This window comes from Macrotis lagotis, chromosome 1 (genome assembly GCF_037893015.1).
Source record: "Macrotis lagotis isolate mMagLag1 chromosome 1, bilby.v1.9.chrom.fasta, whole genome shotgun sequence".
Taxonomy (NCBI): domain Eukaryota; kingdom Metazoa; phylum Chordata; class Mammalia; order Peramelemorphia; family Peramelidae; genus Macrotis; species Macrotis lagotis.
In genome coordinates, this window is record NC_133658.1 from 286,171,071 (window position 1) to 286,193,105 (window position 22,035).

At 38.8% G+C, this 22,035-nt stretch overlaps 1 protein-coding gene across 1 annotated transcript in view; it reads left to right on the forward strand.

Moving 5' to 3' along the window:
* The window catches only part of LOC141505182 (guanine nucleotide exchange factor VAV2-like), a 447,203-nt gene extending 426,215 nt beyond the window's left edge, over positions 1-20,988 (forward strand). Inside the window, exons 18-26 of the mRNA XM_074210759.1 lie at positions 8,749-8,790; positions 9,392-9,408; positions 11,244-11,265; positions 12,628-12,755; positions 13,221-13,313; positions 14,563-14,615; positions 16,742-16,858; positions 17,980-18,067; positions 19,497-20,988. Coding sequence (XP_074066860.1) covers positions 8,749-8,790; positions 9,392-9,408; positions 11,244-11,265; positions 12,628-12,755; positions 13,221-13,313; positions 14,563-14,615; positions 16,742-16,858; positions 17,980-18,067; positions 19,497-19,652 — 716 coding nt within the window. The 3' untranslated portion in view covers positions 19,653-20,988. The remainder of the gene's footprint in view (positions 1-8,748; positions 8,791-9,391; positions 9,409-11,243; positions 11,266-12,627; positions 12,756-13,220; positions 13,314-14,562; positions 14,616-16,741; positions 16,859-17,979; positions 18,068-19,496) is intronic.
* The last annotated feature ends 1,047 nt before the right edge of the window (positions 20,989-22,035 follow it).

Here is a 22,035-nt window from a genome sequence, read left to right on the forward strand (position 1 = left end):
TTCCACCTATATATGCAGATTGCAACCCATCTATGCTTTGGAATCGTATTTGTGAGTTACTGCTTGCCAATGGATTCATTCCTCATCCTACTCCATCCATCCATTGAACATTGATTAAAGACCTGGGGTTAAAAAAAAATCATAGACTTAAAACTGGAAAACATCTTAAAGATCAAGGGTTATAAAGGAAATGAGGAAAGCCCAAACAGCTCATGACCTCAAAGAGCTAACATGTGAACAGATAAGTAGATACATGATAATTTTAGGAGGGAGAGACCACCAATAACTCAGTAGATTAAAAAAAGCTGCCTTTAGAAGGTGTCCCATGAGCTGAGTCTTGAAAAGACATAGTGGTATTAACAGTTGAACATGGAAAAGAAATATTTTCCAAGCATGGGGACAGACAGTCTGTGCAGTCAACAAGCATTGGCTAAATGCCTGCTAGGTCAAGACCTAGAAATTTAAAAAAAAAAAAGCAAATACAGTTTCTATTCTTAAATAGCTACTAGTCAAATGGGGGAGACAACATGCATAAGATAGCTTATATACTTATATAAGAATAATATATAGAGGATGCATCAAAGAAAATCTTGGATAGAAAATACTAGCATTAAGTGAGACCTTCTTGCAAAAGGTGAAATTTTAGCTGAGACTTTGAGAAAGCCAGGAGACAGAGGTAAGGCTGGAGAGAATCCCAAGTATGGGGCTTAGCCATAGAATGAATGAAGCCAGGAAATGGAATGTCTTGTTCAAGGAAGAACAAAGAAGCCAGGATTACTAGCTTGTAGAGTATGTGGATGTGGAAGTAAAGTATAAGAAGATTGATAAGGTAAGAAAGAATGAGCTTATGAAGGACTTTAAAAACCAGATAGGATTTTATATTTGATTCTGGAAGTAAGAGGGAGGCACTAGAGATGATGGTAATTGTGGGTGTGCATGACATGGTCAAGACTTTGTTTCAGTAGTTCACTTTGATTGCTGGGTGTGTAGAATGGCCTGAAGTAGAGAGAGACTTGAGGAAGAAGGGAAAGATGAGTTCAGTTTTGGACATGTGAAGTTTAATATGGATATAGGATATCCATTTCTAGGTATCCAGAAGGCATTTGGAGATGAGATACTAGAAGTCAAGAGAGAGCTTAGTACTGAACAAATGATTTGAAAATTATCAGCAAAGAAGACATTTTAATCTATAAGAGCTAGTAAGACCACCAAATAAAATAGTAGAGAAAGAAAAAAAAATAGTACTGAATTTTGGGAGATATATACCTTTACCCTGGATGAAGATCTAGTAAAGGAGATGGAAAAGGAATGGTTAGATAAGTGGGAGGAAAATCTAGAGATGAGACTGTCAAGGAGATAGTGTCTCATACTACAAAGAGGTCAAGAAGGGTGACTGAGATCCTTCTTTCAAATGAGAGCATTGAAAACTTTACAAAGTAATTTTAATTGGTGAGGTTGGAAACTAGATTGCAGAGAGTGAGGATGAAAATGAGAGTAAAGGAAGTGAAATCATTGATTGTATTTTTTTTAATCAATTTAGTCACAAAATAGGATGATAGCTAGTGGGGATGGACAGGTCAGATGAGGAAGAAAAAGAGAGATGTGGGCATGCTTGTAGAAATAGGGAGGCAACCAGATGAGAAACAATTAAAGCTTAGTGAGAGAACTGGGGGTGATAGGAGGAACAATCTTTTGGAGTAGATGAATTGAAATGAGAGAAGAGTTTGTCTTGTTAAGGAGTAGGGCCATCTCTTTATGTGAGACAAGGGTGAAGAAGATAGTGACAGAAGGCATCTGAGTGATGAGATGAAAAGAAAGGGAGGGAGACTTCAAGGTGAATGATCTTCATTTTTCAATAAAATATGAGGCAAGATTCTCCACTGAGGAGCAGGAATGGTTAGGAAGATTTGAGGAGGGAAGAAAAGCTTCTGTAGTGAGTGAGTTAGTGTGCATCAATTAGGGGTGTATAAAAAGATTTTTTTAGTGTACTTCATCAGCAATTTCCTATTATTCTCCAGCTTTTGTTCAGAAGTATGTGAATTGGAATATGGGTAGTAAATAAAAATTCCAGGCTGGTCTTTGGCAGGGTAAGATCAGTGATACTATAAGGATCCATGGGAATTAAAAGTAGAAGATAGTATAGAATTAGATTGTTTCACCAAGAGAATGGGGAATAGGGGAGAATATTGCCAGGACTGATGAGCAAGAACTTGGCATCGGGAGGACAGGATATCACACTGAGGACAAAAAACAGAATTGGAGGTTGTAAGGCAAAGGGGAAAAATAGAAGAGGACTTTATGATTAGGTAAATGAATTTCTGAGTTCATAAACTTGGAAGTCGACCACTTCTGAGTATTATAAGATCAAGGATATGATCTTGTTATATATCTCTGTAGCTGAGGTGGGGATGTGGGCCCAAGAGAAATGAATGTTGAACTAGGAAGTTAGGCTGTTTGAAGATAGTTGGAGAAATTCCAGGATGAAGTCTGTATTTGGGGAGGAGATATGAATTAAGACCATTGATAAAGGAGGAGAATTTCCTGAGGATAGATAATAGCTACTAGAATTATGTCTGTATGATCAGTATGGGTCAAATGAACTTCAAAGGAGGAGAGATTACAAAGAAATGGTAGCAGAGGGACAGTCTAAAAGTGATAATGGGGAGCAAAGAATATTCCAATTCTTTTACTACAAGGTAAGGTAGATATAAATGTAAGGCAGTGCTGGCTAGGCTGTCCAGGGTTGTAGGATCTTCAGAAACTGTCTCATCAAAATTCCAGAAGGTAGAAGAAGCAAGAAAGGAAAAAGTTAAAAATGAAAACAGGTTTCTTAACTATGGAACAGGTATTCCATAAAGTGGGTGGATCTGAAATGGGACATTAGCATGGTTGGGTTAAGGGATGAAGAGAATAAGGGAATGGACCTTGGGGTTTGAGAACAGGATTGGGATGGAGAAAGTAAGATGAGTTGGAAAGATACTAATCATAGATGAATGTGTTCAGACACATTAGTATCCCCAGGGGGCCTGGTAACCAGTGTGGAGACTGGTGAGGGGAGGCATGAAACTGGAAGCAGAAAGTGAGCAGTGTGGCCTATAGCTTAGGGACGAGAAATGAAGTACCCAAATAGGGGAAAAACTTCACTAGTGAAAAGTTTCACTAGAAACTAGCATGTATAAAAAAAGTAATGAACAATAAATCTGGAGATACAAATTGGAATTTACAAAGGGCTTTAAATGCTGAGCTAAGGAATTTGTATTTTATTCCAAAGGCAATGAACAGAAAGCCATTGAAGCTTCTTGAACAGGTGGATGATATGATCAGGCTTTGTGTTTTAGGAAATTAACCTTCTGGTGAGATTGTTTACATTCTTAACATGGGGCCTAGCACTTGCAGGTATTTGATAAATGCTTTTGGTTGATTGATTATTTAGGCTATTCCTCAGCAGACACAATTTACCGTTAACCCCATTTTATTAGACTACTCCTATAGTCTCCTATAGAATGCTAGGTTACCTCTATGCCACAGTTAGGTGTCAGAAATAGAGGGCAAATCATCATGGCCTTATAGTGCACTCTGCATACATTATTTTATTTGATCCATGTAACAAGGGAGTACAAATACTGCTTTCATCATTTGACAGATGAAGAAACTGAAACTTGGAGAAATAATGTGTAAGATCCCACAGTTATTGTGATGAGATAGATTGGAACTCAAACTGAGATCTTCTGACTCCACCTCCAGAGTGTTTTTCAAAATATTACTGAGTCAGATATTAGAGCTAGAAGGATTTCAGAGAATCTGGTCCTAAATAAGGAAGTTGAGATCCAAAGAGTAAAAGACAGCAAGGAAATATTATAACCAGGTACGTTAGGTGGTTCAGTGGATAGAGCACTCCCTTGAGTCAGGAGGACCTGAGTTCAAATCCACTTCCAAACCCTTGTCACTTACTAGCTGTGTAATCCTGGGCAAGATACCAAAACCCCGATTGCCTCAAATCCTGGGTCATCTCTAGTCATCCTGATCCATATTTCGCCACTGGACCCAGATAGCTCTGGAAGGGAAAGTGAGGCTGATAACTTTAACCTCCTCTCCCCCCAACTCAGCTCCAATTCATATACATATTATGGTCTCATCTCCCTGATGTCATTGCCTTTCTCTCAAACATAGGACAAACAATGACAAACAACATTATAACCAGGCCTAGAATTCCAGTCTCCTAACTCCCATCCAGTGTTTTTAACTCTACCTTTTTTTATCTCCATACATAAAATATCATGATAATACCATGCCATTTATCTCCATATCCAAAATTTCATAATGATGAGGCTAAGGTTCTAGTTTAGTTCAGTTCCTGGAGATTGTGGGGATTGACCATTGATGACCTGGAAGATGGCAAAACGTATGTGTCCTCCTCATGAGGTAGTTGCAGTCTTGAGACTGAAGCCTTCAAGTAGAACAGGCCTTGTGTTACCTGAAATTCCAACTTTAGTCATTCATTCTTTTTTAGGTTTTTGCAAGGCAAATGGGGTTAAGTGGTTTGCCCAAGGTCACACAGCTAGGTAATTATTAAGTGTCTGAGACCGGATTTGAACCCAGGTACTCCTGACTCCAGGGCTGGTGCTTTATCCACTGTGCCACCTAGCTGCCCCTAGGCATTCATTCTTTTGAGACTGAATGACTTTTCCCTGGGAAAAGCTGGGAAAAAAAGTAAGATAAGAATGCCACCTCCATTTCCTTCTCCTCCTCTTTTTTAATTGAAGAGGAAACAACATGCTATTTGACTTTTCCACCTTGTTAATAAGTGGCAGCACCGGAATTCAATCCTAAATCTACTGTTTCTTTCCTTTTGTAAAATAGAGGTAATAACATTATATCATGCTGTAAAGTCCCCCTAATAACAGCAGTTCATTTTTCCAGAACACATCATAGAGAGTAGAGGGAAAGGCAAGAGATGGGAGAATTCCCATTCTGTAGGGAAGGAAGGTATGGGTTTGTTGCAATGTGCACACAAATTAGGAATGCTCATATCAAAGAGATCACTGATCCACATTGTTATATAGCACACTATAGTCTAGAGCAGGGGTGGAGGAACCTCTGGCCCATGGATCATATTGGTCCTGCATTGGCAAGGCAACCCACAGGCAGGATTCAAAATTCAATAAATCTTGTAGCTTTTTAAGGGTGAGATAGTTAAGTGTTTGATCAAATATAGCAAGTGAATGATGTTAAAAATTCAAATGACCCTTCACCAAAAAACAAAAAGGTTCCCCACCTCTGGTCTAGAGCAAAATGTTATGCTGTTGAAAAAGCCTTGCCCTTGGACATGTTGATGCATGCTTTTAGACTTGTATTCCTTGATAGACAAGTGAAAACAAAATCAACAGCTGCAGAAGAAATGGAGGAAGGGCGGGTGGGTGGGTGGGGGAAGGCAGAATAAGTACCTACTAAGTGCTGGTATGGTGATAAATATACATTATTGCCAGAGGAACGAGTAGCTTCCATAAACATTCTGTTCTAGACTCAGTGATCTGGTGATCTTTTCAATGTCCAGGGGTCTAGCTAGACCAGCAAGCTGCTAGCCAGGATCACCAGAGTTAGGGTCATGGCCTTGGAATGGGAGCAGAAAAGTATAGCATACTTCTAAGATTAATCTACATTAAGTAACATTTTTTTCTATCTATTTTTTTTAAGTGGAGACAATTAACAAAATAAGAAATCAAATCCTAATTTGTAGCATTTTCTGATTCCTAGGGTGTAAATGCTCCTAATGACAATGTAACAATTCCCTTATTGGATGGTTCTAGCACAGCCCTGGTCATGCCAGTCCTACTTGGTCCCAACCATAGGGACAAACACAGCAAGCACTCCATGACCAAATGTCTTCTTGCTGTTTCTTGCACATATCCTCCATCTCCTAACACTGAGCATTTTCCTTGGATGTCCCCCACACCTGGAATGCTTTCTCACATCAGCTCTGTTCCAGAACATGATGTAGATGATAGAGGGAAAGGCATGAGATGGGGAAATTTCCATTCTGTATTGAGGAAGATATGAGTGGGTTGCAATGTACAAATAACCTGACTTCTCTGACTTAGTTCAAGTTTCAACTAAAGTCCCATTTTCCATGAGCATCCCTTCCCAGACCTCCTTAGCATCAAAGAGCATCCCTGATTTTTCTTTTCCGTATCTTTGCAATAGTTATGTACTTGCTGTTTCCTCCCCTTAGACAGCAAGAGCAGGGACTGTATTTTACCTTTCTTTTTATTTCTTTGTATGACCAGTTCCTATTGAGTGATGGTATGTCTCCCATCTTGGCAGCCCAGCCCTTAATTCTTAGAGATATTTTATGACATCTCCATGAAACAGTTTCTAGAAGAGGGACTGCAGAATTCCATGATCTTTACCAAGCCTCATCTAAATTCTCTTAGGCAATATTGGCCTTGGAACCCAAGGTAGGTTAGGACAGAGTCAGGGAAAAGCAAGAAAAGGTGACAGTGATGATGATGATGGTGATGAAATAAGAGCACTTTACATTTTACAAAGTACTTTTTATACACTACTTCATTAGATCCTCATAGGAGCCCAGTAATGTAGATGGTGTTAAAACCCCCATCTTACAGATGAGGAGATTGATCTTGGGAGAGGTTAAATATCTTACCCTGAATTGCACTGAATCAGTTCAGTAACAAGAATTTATTAAGTGCCTACTGTGTGCCAGACACTATCTTAGAAACTGGAGATATGAAGACAAGTATGAAACAGGCTCTATTCTCCTTAAGAATTTCTGGCATGGGTGGCTAGGTGGCATAGTGGATAAAGCACTGGCCCTGGAGTCAGGAGTACCTGGGTTCAAATCTGGTCTCAGACACTTAATAATTACCTAGCTGTGTGGCCTTGGGCAAGCCACTTAACCCCGTTTGCCTTGCAAAAACCTTAAAAAAAAAAAAGAGAGAATTTCTGGCGGTCTGGGCTTCTCACTTTTCTGTAATTCAGAAGGTAGAAGGTATAATCTGAGGACTGACCTGAGATGGTATCATGTAGTAGGAAGAGCCCTATACATGAATTCAGTGCCAAATTCAAATTCAGGTTCTGACATCCATAAAATATGAAACCTTGTGCCAGGAAATCTATTTCTTTGAGCCTCAGTTTTCTCATCTTTACTTTTATTTGATTTTTTAAAATTAGGTGACTTGCTCAGGGACACAAAGCTAGTATATGAGACTAGATTTGAACTCAGGTCCTCCGGATTCCAGGGCTAGTGCTCTATTCCACTGCACTACCTAGCTGCCCTTCCCCTTCCCATCTTTAAAATAAGGGTGATGATATTTGAATTACTTATTTAACAAGATTGTTGTGGGCAAAGTTCTTCAAAAGCCTTCAGGTTATAGAAATATGAGTTTAGGCTTTGTTTAATTCAGTCAGCCAACAGCTCTGTATTAAACTCCTCCTGGATCTTCCTGTGAGGCACAGTAAAGAATATAGAAAAAAATAGAGGCCATAGATGTTGCTTTCTCTTTCTAGAACTTGTAGTCCAGATAAAACAGCTGGACAACAAATACAGTACAGAATATAAGAAGGACTTAGTTCTGTTCTTTGGGTCTAAGAGTCAAGAGTAGGGAAAAAGAAGGTGGGTGTATTTTGTCTGGGGACAGATGGAAAGAAACATTGAGGTCCAGAGGAATCGGGGAAGACTTTATTGAAAAGAAATGGAACTTGGTCCTTTCAGTATGGATAGGATTTGGCTGGGTACAGAGATGGCAAGGGTTTCCAGGCAGGAGAGAACAACATGAGTGAAGTTATGGAGGTAAAATGGTGTGATCAGGAAGACTAGAATACTGAATTGTGTAGAGAAAAAAGTTGAGAGAAAATAAGATAGAAGCCTTTAAACTCAAAGAAGGCATGGAGAAAATGGAGTACAAATTTTTTCACCACAATTTATAGCATTATATGAGATAATTTTGAGAATTACCCCCCCACACTATAAGACTTCTCAAAGAAGAGAACAAATCTATAGAACTTATTATTACCATGTGGAATGAAATAGGCTCAAATACAAATCATTGTTCAAAGAAATTGAAGCAAATTCTTTTTCTGCTAATTTCTATTTTCCATTAGTCTTCCCCCTCTTTCTAGAGAGTCATCCCCCTTATAACAAGAATAAAAAAGTAAACATCTCAGCAAAACTAGTCAACATATTGAAAAAAAGTTTGACTTAAATGTAGGATTCCATATCCATAGTCTCTTACTGCTATAAAGATATAGAAGGAGCTTTCTCATTATCACTTTTTGGGGGCCAAGGTTAGTCATTATAATTTCACACCATTCGATTTAGAGAATGTTTGGTTGCTGTTGTTCTTTCCATTTACTTTTGTTGTGTGTAAAAAGTTATTAGGAGAAAATAATAACTCCCATTTATATACTACTGATGAAGTTGGTAGAGACAATGTTTATTATCCCCATTTTATAGGTGGGCAAAGGTGCCCATGGTCAAACAGGTGATAAATCAAAACTCAAGTCTCTTCAATATGAGTCACCATATTAGGCTAGTACTATAGAGAGAACTTCCCCTAAAGCATTCCTTGGGCACCATTGCAAACATAGAATCCTGTACTGGAGGGACTCTGTGACTGGTCCCAGGCAACCTTTATGTGAGTGTATGCAATGACTTCTTTCTTTATGTGTCTATATGTCCTGGCTTGGATTTTTGCCGGACCCCAGCTCAGTGTGTCCATCTGTGTTCTTTAGGGCCCATTGGATACATATGTCTACCTAAATATATCTGCAACTGTGAGTGTTAGAATGCATTTGAATTGCCAGAGTCTCCCGTGTGCTTTTTACTGTAACCATTGCCCTGCCCCACAGAGGGTGGGCTACCCAGCTGGTCAGATCCTCGGGACTCAGCAGGGTGATCTAAGGGACGGGGGGAGAAAGATAAGGGAAATCTTGAGGAGCTTGGGGTGGGAGCTGGAATATGTCCTTGCTATCTGACAAGCTGAAGCCTACTTCTCTTCTGCAGCATGTGATCACACTGACATCAGCAAATCTGTTTGTAGGGCTCAGTCCCAAAGCTCTGCTCAGAATCCCATCTCTCCCCCTTCCCCAAACCAAAGTTTAAAAATTAACTCTCCAAAGTTGATAGAAAATACTCAGAAGAATGGTAGGAACACATGATGGGAACAATGTGGGGGGGTCCCTCTGGGCATCTTTCCTGCCCTCACTATAATCCATACTGGTGACTAACCTTCATGATGTCTTGCCTCACTCACAAATCTAAAACACCAGGCTAAGGGAGATGCACTTGAATGATAAGAGAATGAACAATTTCATCCAGGGACTCACTCACTACAGCCTATTTGACCTCTAACTGATTGATTTTCTTCTTTTTCAGGTTCTCCTGTAGATCCGGTAAGAACATCCAAATTCATTCTCTTCACTCTCACCTCTCTGATGTTTGCAAAATCTGGTTCATGCCTCATTCAATTATCCGAATTCCCATTGCTTCTCCAAGTCACAAGCTATCCATTAAGGGTGATGGTAGTAGCAGAATTCCCTTGTATGTTTTCTCCGTTGATCTTCAGTGACAGTTATTTACATATAGCAGAATTCCATCTGGGTGATAGGCCCACTGTATGCCTATGTATGCCTGTATGTATGGAGGGGGTGGTTCCTCCTCCTTGGAAGTCTCCAAGTCAGAGGCTAGAGGATCACTCATTGGGTATCTTGTAATGCAGATTCTTTTCATGTACAGTTTGGACTAGACAAGGCCGCTTCCATCTCTCAAACTGTGCAATTTTTATCTGGTCCTGGATTTGAATGTCCCTCCTCTCAGGTAGTCTGTCCTGTTATCCTTCTGTGCTTCTCTGATGGCAGAGGACACCTGAAAGCATTCAGGTTGTTCTATGTCCTATGCTTGGCACATAAGAGCATTTTATTAATAAATGCTTATTGGTCAATGACTCCTTTCCTCTTTCCTGCATTTCTCTAGTCTACCTAGATGATGGCTTATCTATATCAACAAATTAGCCCAATATTAAGTTTTTGTGTGGGACAGAGGAGAGGTGTCAAAACACGAGCTTTCCTTATTGCAATCCAAAACCAGATTCAAATGGAAGTGGGAAATGTGTAACAAAATAAAAATACAGTAGAAGTAAATGTTAATTTGTTAAAGTTATTTATATAATAATTTATTTATTAAATGTTCATTTGTTAAATTAGTAACTTTCTAACCCAATATGTGACCCATAGGGTTCCTTGTGTATAATTTAATGGTTCATTTCCATTTGAATCTGACACCACTGGCATGGTGGATAGGGTATTATTGGAGAATTGTAAGAAGGGCACAGAATACTGTAAGAGAAAATACTGTGTGGAGATGGGGGGAGGGAATGAGGAACACCAGAAGACTTGGGTTCAAATCTTGCCTTAAACATGTATTAGCTATGTGACCTTGGGCAAGTCACTTCTCTGTGCCTCAGTTTTTTTTTAATCTGTAAAGTGAGGGAGTGAACACAATGACCACTGAAATCCCTTCCAACTTTAGATTTTCTTGTTTTTGTTCAGTCATTTCAATTGTGTCTAACTTTGTGACCTCTTTGGGATTTTCTTGGCAAAGATACTGGAGTGGTTTGGCATTTCCTTTTTCAACTCATTTTACAAATAAGGAAACTGAAGCAAGCATGGTTAAGGGACTTAGCCAGGGTCATACAACTACTAAGGCCATATTTGAACTCAGGAAGGAGTCTTATTAACTCTTAACTAGCACTCTATCTATTATGCCACCTACCTGCCCCAAACCTAAGTCTATGATCCTGTAATTTCCTATGTACTATATACTGAGGAAGATCATAAAATCAATCAACTCAACCTACTTTTAGTTTTTGACCCTAAAGAGATTATCATTGTACTGAAGAGACAAATCCCACCCTTAGTGCCATAGAAATGCTTTAGAGTCACAATTGAGCTGACCAAGGAAGGCTTCTTGGAGGGAGCTTAGGGCAGGGGAATATGGAGAGGGTAAAAGAAAGTGAATGCCTCCAATAAAGGGCTCTTGGCATGAGAGGCATTAAAAGCCCATCTGCAGTACCCCCTCTCTATCCATTGCTTTGACTTCTAGGGTGGGGAATTTGTCATCCACTGCAGTGAAGGGTTACTTAAGGAAAATAAACCTGATATTTTAAGCCAGAGTCAATGAAAAACGTCTTCCTCTAATTGCAGTCTGTTGTTTTTTCTTTCCTTTATAGGATGCACTAAGTACAGGAGCTGGTAAGTATGTCTGGTACAAGTACAAAACACTCATTATTTAAGGTTCCATTTGGGAGGGCTAATGAATAGTTGTGTCATGGGAGAAAGAGACATTGACATTGGCAAGAACCCCAAATTCATCCTGCTTAGACCTTCTCTTGAAATGCTACAGTGATTTCCCCAGGATAGGGGTGGGGTGTAAAGACAGGGGCTTATTTGAAATGCTGTCATTGTAGGAAAAGGGAGGATCTCCATTTTTCTTCTTTTTTCTTCTTTATGGTCACATTCTTTCCTAGTCTTTGTCACCCAGGAACATTGAATCAGTTAATCAATAAACATTCATCACTGCACTGAGCTAGGAGATACTGGGGATTCAAAGAGAAAAACAGTTCCAGCCTTCAAGAAATTTACATTCCATTGATTGAGACAATGCATATATTTGTGTTTGTTATGTATATATATATATATATATATATGTGTGTGTGTGTGTGTGTGTGTGTCTATCATATATATGCATATATACATGTATGTATATATATATATATATATATATATATGTAAAATTGAGGGATACTAGAAAGAAGCTAAGGGGAAGATGTCACTTAAACATAGTTTTGAAGAAAATAAGGGAGTAAGAGAGGTGGAAAGGAGGAGGGATAGCATTCTAGGCATAAGCCACATGTGCAAGAGTCTGAAAAATATAAAATACTCTATAGAAAGAAGTTGTTGATGTATCTGAGACCATAGTTAAGTTTTTGACTTGAATTAAACAAATTTTCTTAGGATAATTAATAATAATAATAATAATTCTAAAAACAGACATTAGTATCTCATGAGGAGTAGCTAACATCCTCATAAATGAACGAATTAGTTAATTAAAAGTATATGTGCCAGACTCTGTGCTAGGTACTGGCAATACAAATAAAAAAAACAAGATGATCCCTGCCCTCAAGGAGCCTATATTCTAAAAGGAGAAGATCTCATAAGGGAAAGGTGTTTTGATCTGGGAAGTCACAGGGATGGTGAATGGAAGCATAGGCTCACTGATTGGTATAAAAGGGTGAGGGACATGTGCATGGCAGTATGTCATGAAGGATATTTAGCAGGTACTCTCCCCTCCATTTTGCAGACTGAAAAACTGATCCATATGTGGTCTACTTATTAGTAGAGTAGGGCCCCCACTGAAACCAAGTGTTTTTTATGGAGCTTCATTGGGGTCTGATGATTGGTTGAGAGTATTTTTCCAAATTGGACAACTGATATAAGAAGTCTATGAAGACATATTTTAAAAAGATCTTTAACAAGCTGAAGTACAAGGGATAGCTGGTCCAAGTTGAACTGAATTGCTTAGAATGAGCTGTTTCCTTTCCCTCTCTGTTTTAGGTCCGAAGATGGTGGCTGTACAGAATTACCATGGTGTTCCTGCTCCTCCAGGGAAGCCAGTATTGACATTCCAAACAGGCGATGTGATTGAACTGCTGAGAGGTGACCCTGAGTCTCAATGGTGGGAAGTAAGTGGTGTTTTGGGGAGCTTGGAAAATGTTTCAGATTAGCTGACCCATATCTCCATTGGGACAGCTAGGTAGCAGAGTAGATAAAATGCAGGGCCCAAAGTCAGGAAGACTCATCTTCCTGAGTTCAAATCCAGCTTCAAACACTTACTAGCTATGTGACCCTGTGACTCAACCCCTATTTCCCTAAATTCCTCATCTATTTAAATGGAAATTCACTGGAGAAGGAAATGACAAACCACTCCGGTGTCTTTGCCAAGAAAACCCCATGGACAAAATTCGTGGATTCACCTAGAGTCAGCCAAGGATGAACATCAACAAGAACATATGTATCTGTCATGTTTGTGGAATTTAGTGAAGTCATAGGGAGAGCTAAGGATCAGGATGAAAACCTCCCCCAAAAGAACTTTGCATCAACTTGCAAATCAGTAGACAGAACACTGAATTGAATCTTGCTCTTTTCAGGGAAGGTTACTGCAGACCAAGAAGTCGGGCTATTTTCCTAGTTCATCTGTGAAGCCCTGCCCTGTGGATGGCCGGGGTAAGCGCTTTTCCACTGTCTGTGCCACTGAGGTCCAGGCCTCCAGTGGACCAGGGAACTGCTCATAAGGGGTTTGGAACACAGAGGTCATTGTTGGCATCATATTATAGATAGGGTATTGGAGTAATACTACTGGTTCCATATAGAAACAACTTGCACAACCTTCCCTTTGCCCTCTCCCCACCTCCATCCATCCTGCATATCATAGCCTCTCTTCAAAAATCTGTTAAGGGGGGTGCAGCTAGGTGGCACAGTGGATAGAGCACCAGCCCTGGAGTCAGGAGGATCTGGGCTCAAATCTAGTCTGAGACACTTAATAATTACCTAGCTGTGTGACCTTGGGCAAGTCACAACCCCATTGACATGCAAAAAAAAAAAACAAAAAAAATCTGTTAAAGGCTCCCTACTGTTTAATGGGTAAAGCTGAAACTACATTATTATCTCCAGGCATTCAAGGTTTCAGCCAAACTGATTAACTCCTTGCCCCTATCTCTGCACTCATAGTGCCCTTTTACCTTGTGCCGTTATTCACAATATTCCCATATGTCTATCATGCCCACTTCTCCTCTTCAGCTATTGAATTTATTCATAACTTTTCAAAAGCTCAGCAAGGGGGTACAATGAATAGAATGCTGATCTCAAAGTCAGGAGGACTTGAGTTCAAATGCAGCCTCAGCTGCTTACTGGCTGTGTGCCCTGGGCAAGTCACTTAACCCTGTTTGCCTCAGTTTCTTCATTTATAAAATTAACTAGAGGAGGAAATTGGTTTTTAAACTGGCAAAGTACTGTGGCATCTTTGCCAAGAAAACCCCAAATAGGGTCAGGATTAAAATGCCTAAACAACAACAAAAGCCTAGGGCCCAGGGAGTGGAAGGTAAAATCATAATTCCTCTTCCATATAGCATACATACAGATCAGGCATGAGTCATAGACAGCCAATCTTTGCCTTTGACAAATCTAGTCTGTGGATAAAAACTTGGAAATTCCTGGCATTGGAAAAAAAAATTAGCCCCAGAGAGAAGGTTGAGAGAAGAATGTGCCCTGTCACATCCAACAACACAGTGGAGCCAAGGACACATGAGTTGAGGACCTGAGATCACATCCTCACTCTATCATTTTATGTCACTTTACATTTCCAGACCTCTGTAGCTTCAACTGTAAATTGGGAAGGTTGAACTAGATGAACTTCTAGGCCCCTTCCAGCTCTAAATCCTGTGATCATATACATTTTGTGCCTTAATAACCAGTCCTTTTCTCTTTCTATAGCCTCCAAGCAGTAGGCCCCTATCGAGAGAAATAGATTATACCACATACCCTTGGTGAGTCAATTGTTAAAATGAGCAATTGGAGAGAATTTTTTTTTACTACATAGCATAATTCTTGAGTAGATGCTGGAGCAGAGCAGAAATCTGACAAATGTCAGGTTGTATGGGTCTAAACTTTAATTCTAAATCATGTTTAACTGTGTGACCTTGAACCAGTCCCTTCTATTCTCTGGGTCTCTGTTTTTCTTTTTCATCTCAAATGAGGCAGTTGTTTTAAATGAAGTTTCTGGTATTTTGACTTCATGATCCATTCACCTTTTCTTTCCATCACGTCTATTAAGAGGGAGGATGGTATAATAGACAGAGAGCGGGTCTTAGAATCAGGAAAATCAGCCTGAGTTTAATTCTTGCCTTTAAAACCTTCTAGCTGTATGCTCATGGGCAATTTGTTTAAGAGCTCAGTGTCCCCCAAGCAACATTCCAAGATTAAAGTTACACAGGAGTTGTTATGATACATAAGTAGAGGTAGATCCCATGTGGGAGGTTATCTATGTAGATGAAATCACAAATCCAAAGTCCCCTCCCATAGTGCTGATACCTAAACCAGGAAGAGTCAAAATATAAAGAATATTATAGACCAATTTCTCTATTGAATATTGATGCAAAAAATTTAAATAAAACATTAACCAAGAGATTACAGAAAATTAACACTAGGATAATACACTATGATCAGGTAGAATTTGTGGCAGGAATGGTTCCATACAAGGAGAACAATCAGCATAATTGACCTGAATATCAAAAACTTTCAGTAGATTATTTCAGTAGATGCTGAAAAATATTTTGACAAAATACAGCACTCATTCCTATTGAAAACTCTAGAGAGCATAGGGATAAATGGAGTTGTCCTTAAAATGATAATAAGTATCTATCTAAAATGATCACCAAGCATTATATGTAATGGGAATAAGCTAGAAGAATTCTTATTAAGATCAGAGGTGAAACAGGGATTGCCATTGTTCAACTTTGTGTTATAAATGTTAGCTTTATTAATAAGAGAAGAAAAAGAAATTGAAAGAGATAAAATAAGCAATAAGGAAACAAAACCCTTACTCATTGCAGATAATATGATGGTATACTTCAAGAATCCTAGAAAATCAACTAATAAACTACTTGAACAAATTAACAACTTTAAGAAAGTTGCAGGATACAAAATAAACCCACATAAATCATCAACATTTCTATGTATTACCAATAAAACCTAACAGCAAAAGATAGGAAGAGAAATTCCATTTAAAGTACCTGTAGTCAATATAAAATACTTGGGAATCTACCTTCCAAGACAAACACAGAAGCTATATGAGCACAATTACAAAATACTTTTCCAATAAGTAAAGTCAGATCTAAACAACTGGAAAAACATCAATTGCTCTTAGGTAGGTCAACTTAATATAGTAAAAATGAGAATTCTACCTAAATTAAATTATTTATTCAGAACAATGTCAAGAAATAATTTTATTGAGTCAGAGAAAATAGTAGCAAAATTCATCTGGAGAAATAGAAATCAAGAATATCAAGAAAACCAATGAAAAAAAGAATGCAAAGGAAGATGACCTTACTATCCCAGTTCTAAAACTATATTATATTATCAAAACTGTCTAGTACTGACTAAGAAATAGTGGTGGATTAATGGAATAGATTAAGTACAAAAGAAACAGTAGTAAATAGTAATCTGTATTAGCTTCTGGGGTAAGAAATCATCATTTGACAAAAACCACTGGGAAAACTGGGCATAATTTCAGCATAGACCAGCATCTCACACCCTATACCAAGATCAAGTCAAAATAAGAGAACACAGAATAGTTTATCTGTCAGATCTATGTAGAGTAGTTTATGACCAAACCAGAGATAGATAACATTATAAAATGCAAAACGGATAGTTTTGATTACATTAAATTAAAAAGTTCTTGCACAAATAAAAACCAATGTAGCCAAGATTAGATGGAATTCAGAAATCTGGGAAACAAATTTCATAGCTAGTATTTTTGATAAAGGACTCATTTCTAAAACATATAGAAAACAAAATCTCTCCCTCCCAAATGAAAATTACATCTCCTGTAAGAATCTTGCTGCACATTCATCTTTTTATATATCATTACTTAAAGGAATCTGTCCATCTTCAGGTTTGCAGGCAATATGGAACGACAACAGACTGATAACTTGTTGAAATCCCATGCAAGTGGGACGTACTTGATTCGAGAAAGACCTGCAGAGGCAGAGCGATTTGCGATAAGTATAAAGTATGCGCCAGATCAAAAAACAAAACAAAACAAAACTGCCTGTTTTGTAGCAATTGTAGTAAGGAGACCTCCCCTCAAGTTAAAGCCTGAGCAATTCATATGATTTCCTGATGAAAATCTCAAAATGTTTACCTTGCCAGAAGTAAAGCCAATATCCATGGTCAGCCATCATATTTGAAAACTATAGTCTCTGCTTACACAGAAGAATTAATTGCTCCCCTTCCCGCTTCCTTGCACCGCCCCCCACACCACCCCCCCAAAAAAAAGATGAGAAAAAAAGAACTTTCATCTAGGATCACTTTTCTCAGTGCTTTGTAGAGATGTCTAGAAGTTTGAAATGAGAGCAGTGTTAGAATAAGAGCAAAGTTTTAGGGGATTAGAAAAAGCAGACAGTACATGAACCAGAACCAGGATCCTCAAAGCAAGACTGAAAGTAAAGGACAGGGTCCAAATGCAGAAATGGACCAGAGTTAAGAAAGTATCTTGAACCCTGTAGTCAGACAGTGCTGAAAATTAGTAGCTACATGAGCAACCTGCACTCAGAGCATATGCAGTGATAATAGGGCACATGAGAGCAGTGTTTCAGATATTAGGCACGCAAGGTAAATTGAAGGGATTCAGAGATATTGGAAGCTAGTGCAGGCAAGAGATAAGAGATTAGAAGCATCTCAGGAAGCAAAACTCAATCTGAATTGCAATACGAAGTGGGGGGTCCAAAGCCCAGACAAGTCAACTCAGAACAAGACATTCAATAGGGCAGAAAAATGTGGGTTAGCTGAAGTGAGTCACAAGACAGCAAGAGAGATCTTAAGAACTTGAACAATCCTATGCCTTGATCAAGAATCATTTATATCAAGACTAACACAGCTAGCCTAGAATGAGAAACAGAAATAGATAATGGGAGTAGCTGACTTCTATTACTGCCTACTTAAGTCGGTAATGGGAAAAGGCTGATCCTTGATTTACTGATAAAGATAGAAAGCATTGGAAAGTAGTTAAAAGACACTTGAAATTGGTCCCGGTCAACCAGTGGAATGGAGAAACAGTCATAACAAATCTAAAGTAATTCTTAGCTTTGGGCAATTTGATCAGGAATATCAATCTTTGCCATTTTTCCTTAGGTTCAATGATGAAGTGAAACATATTAAGGTGGTAGAAAAAGACAACTGGATTCATATCACAGAAGCAAAGAAGTTTGAAAGCCTATTGGTATGTGAATCTCTGTAAATATCACCTCCCTGGGTCCATTTATATGGAATGGGAAAGAAACACAGGGGAAGGGATTCATGGAGAAGCAATAACATGAATAATAACAAGTTTTTTCCCCCTAAATTATAGGTAATAGTCCTTGGTCTTTGTTCAAATTACTCAATTCTTTCTCTGGATACAGATGGTATTCTCCATCACAGATAGCTCAAAATTGTCCCTGGTTGTTGCACTGATGGAATGAGCAAGTCCATCAAGTTGATCATTGTTGCTGTTAGGATGTACAATGTTCTTCTGGTTCTGCTCATCTTGCTCAGCAAAGCCTGTTTCTAATAGAACAATAGTGTTCCATGACATATATATATATATAACAAACTGTGAGATATATATATATATATATATATATATCTCACAGTTTGTTAAACCATTCCCCAATTGAAGGACATTCACTTAATTTCCAATTCTTTGCTACCACAAACAGGGCTTCTATGAATATTTTTGTACAAGTGATTTCTTTACCCTTTTTCATCATCTCTTCAAGGTATAGACCCAGTAGTGGTACTGCTGGATCAAAGGGTATGCACATTTTTGTTGCCCTTTGGTGTAATTCCAAATTGCTCTAGCATTTATTTATTAATGATGATATTGCTATTTTTTGGAGAAGTTTCCTTTAAGTATAAAAAGAGGGAAAAGTAAAGTCTAATTCTATTTAGAAAATCCCACAGACCATTTCATGGCCCCTTTTCTCACTGAGTCTTCTTGATATGTATCTCCTCCCCCATCCCCAGAATCTCCTCACAATGTTATACTAAGCCACACTCAATGTTCAGAGTATGTCTTAAGGTTCAAGAGAGTCTCAAATATCCAAGCAGACTCTTGGTCTCTTCTTAGAAAGTCAGAAAATTCTGGTGATGATCCTCCTTTAAAAGTCTGAGTAGGTTTACTCCTGAAGAAGAGAATGGGTGGGCATGTTTCTCTCTGACTGCATGTGACTTTGTCACTGATTCAATATGGAGGCTCTTTTTTCAACAGACAAGACTCATGGTCATAATGCCCTTAGAGGCACCATCAAAATGTCATGAGTGAAATGATTTCTAAACACCTACTTTGAGCCTGGCCCTGTGCTAGACACTGTGAACTTGTAGGGCAAGAAGAGAGCTATGAGGAATATATGAAGCTATTTCTCCCTTACAGTTTGCCTCAGGCAAAAAGACCAGTGTTTTGTTTGCTCCCAGATTATCAAGTGTGTGCCCAGCTCAGTGCCACAGACTCTATATGCAAACAGAGCTAGAAAAAAGAAGAATCAGTGAACCTCCAGTAGTCAGGGAGGGCTTCCTGAATGAGTATGCCTTAGGAAGTGCTCAGAAGAGAGGACTTAGTTTGTCTAGGCTGTTGGTCTCATAAGCACTATGGCAATGTTTATCTTTGGCAGGAGTTAGTAGAATACTACCAATGCCACTCACTCAAGGAAAGTTTTAAACAACTGGACACAACCCTGAAGTACCCTTACAAATCTCGAGAACGTTCAACCTCAAGAGCCTCCACTCGATCACCAGGTAAGAGCATGCTGAGTATTCCCCTCCCCTGACAACACTCTAATAAAAGGGCATTCCCCTCTGCTCCTCTTAGTGTTCCTGATCCTCAGATAACCATCTCATTGGAACCTATAACTGCTTACCCTAAAAATCACCATAAGAGTTCTTCCTTTTAAGCTTCAGATTCATATAATGCCTCTCATAAAATCAGGATTTTTTATGCATTGATCATGAAAGAAAGGAGAAAAAGGAACATTTCTGGGAGGGGGAGTAGAAATGGGAGGACTTAAGAATGTGCTTGAGTTTAATTGTAATTTACCTGGACTTTTCCCTGAAAGATATAAGCCTTAGTACCCAGTGTTAGCTCCCACAGGTCCCTGTGGTCAGAGACCCTGGGTGCAGTTGTCTCAAATTGTACCATGCAGGTACTCATTCTTCTACATTATCCTCCTTTAGGAAGATAAGTAAGCATATAGCAAGTAAGATAAACCCTCAGCTTAGAATGAGGATATGAGGGAATGCAGAGCTGATAATAACTGAACTATGAGATAAGGTTTCAGAGAAGACCAACAGATAAAGTATGTTAAGTACTTTCTCTCTACTGAGAAGACAATTCAAGCTAAAAAATATGGAGTTCCTACTTTTAAGAAACTTATATTCTAATGGGGGAAGACAGCACATATGGGGTTCTAGAAAAAAAGGAGAAAAAGGGTCTGATATGGGAAAAGAGAAGGAGGTAGCACCTGGAGAGATTCATTAAGGAAACACCATGGTAAAGTACAAGCAGGAGGCAGGTTCAAATCCACCTTCGGACACTTAGCTGCACCCCTTAACTTTTCTTAGCCTCAATTTATTACACCCAGGTCCAAGACTTAGCAAGTTAAAAAGTTACTAAGCAGAAAAGTTAAAGCAGGAAATCAAAGGAGAGACCCCTCCCCCAAGTCTGGAATACATGGCCACAATAAGTCTAGGAGCCTGAATGTAGTAAATAATAGTGATAACATAATTTGTAGCACTTTAAGATATAAATAGTTACTTCCTTGTAACATTCCTATAAGGTAGGTTGCACAAGTTTTACCATTTCCATTCTGTGAAAGAAACCTGAAGCTCAAGGAAGTTAAGTGATTCAGACAAAATCACACATCTGCCAAGTGTTAGTTCTGCTATTCAAATTCTAGTCTTCTGATTTTAAAGTCTGGAGTTCTCTCTACTATATATCATGCCATCTCTAGGGCTTTAATGTTTTATAAAGCTTCTACCCAGGTATAGAGAGCAGTGATAACATCTGTATTTACAGCAGTTTAGGTGAGGGGCAGAAGAACTTGCCTTAGAGTATCACCACACTTTTAGACTTCCCATTCCAAGTTGTTGTTCCTGCTCCACGAGGGATCCCTGGGAAACCTTTGATTCATTTCTCTTGTCTTGATGACTTTAATTTTTAAATTATAATTTTTGTATTGATTTTCCTTCTTCCTCTCTTTTTATGTGTTCTCTTCAGAGAGCTCATAACATATGGTGGGGGGCAACATGCAAAAAACTGTAGAAACAAGAGGAGAAAATCTCAGAGAGAAGAAACTCAGAGAGAAGAAAGTATTGAGAAGGTATTGCTACATTAAAGAGTATTAAAAGTTATTGCAGAGGGGGGAATTTTAACTGGATCTTGAAAGAAGCCAAGAAGGAGAGATGAGGAGCCAGAGCATCCTAGGCATTGGAGTAAGTGAAAATGCTTGGGAGTCAGGCAATAAGGGTGTGGAATGTGAGGAATAGAAAGCCAGTGCCATCAGACTGCATAGGATGTGGGGGAAAATAAGGTATAAACCAAAAAAGATAGGAAAAAGCCAGATTGTGAAGGTCTTGAAGGATAAACCAGATGATTTCATACTCAAACCTAGTAGTCACAGGGAATCTCTGAAGTTGGGGGATTGTGGAGGTGGGGAGTTAGGATCAGACCTGTGCTTTATAGGAAGATAAATTTGTGAGGTATGAGGTAATAAGGGCCTGTACCAGGTTGGGTGATGGTACAGGATGATCACTGGGTCAGAGGAGAGAAAGATTGTCTATGAGAGATGGTACAAAGATAGTATCAACAGGAATTGATCATAAAATTAGATATAGGGGTTGGGAGAGAATGAGATTTTTTTGGAGGGTGATACCTATATTATGATCCTGGATGACTGGGAAGATGATAGAATTCTCAGTCATAATAGGGACATTGTGAGAAAAAAAAAAGGAAAGTTTTGGAGGGAAGGAAAGGAAGAAGGAAATAATGGGTTCAACTTTGGACATGTTGAGTTAAAATTTCTGTGGGTTGAAGGTACTAGAGACAGTTGGAAATAGGAAAATGGAGATCAGGACAGAAAATTTAGTAGATTATCTCTAAAGTTCTCTCCAGGCCTAAATCCTGTACACCCAAGAGGAATATACAAGTGTCATTGG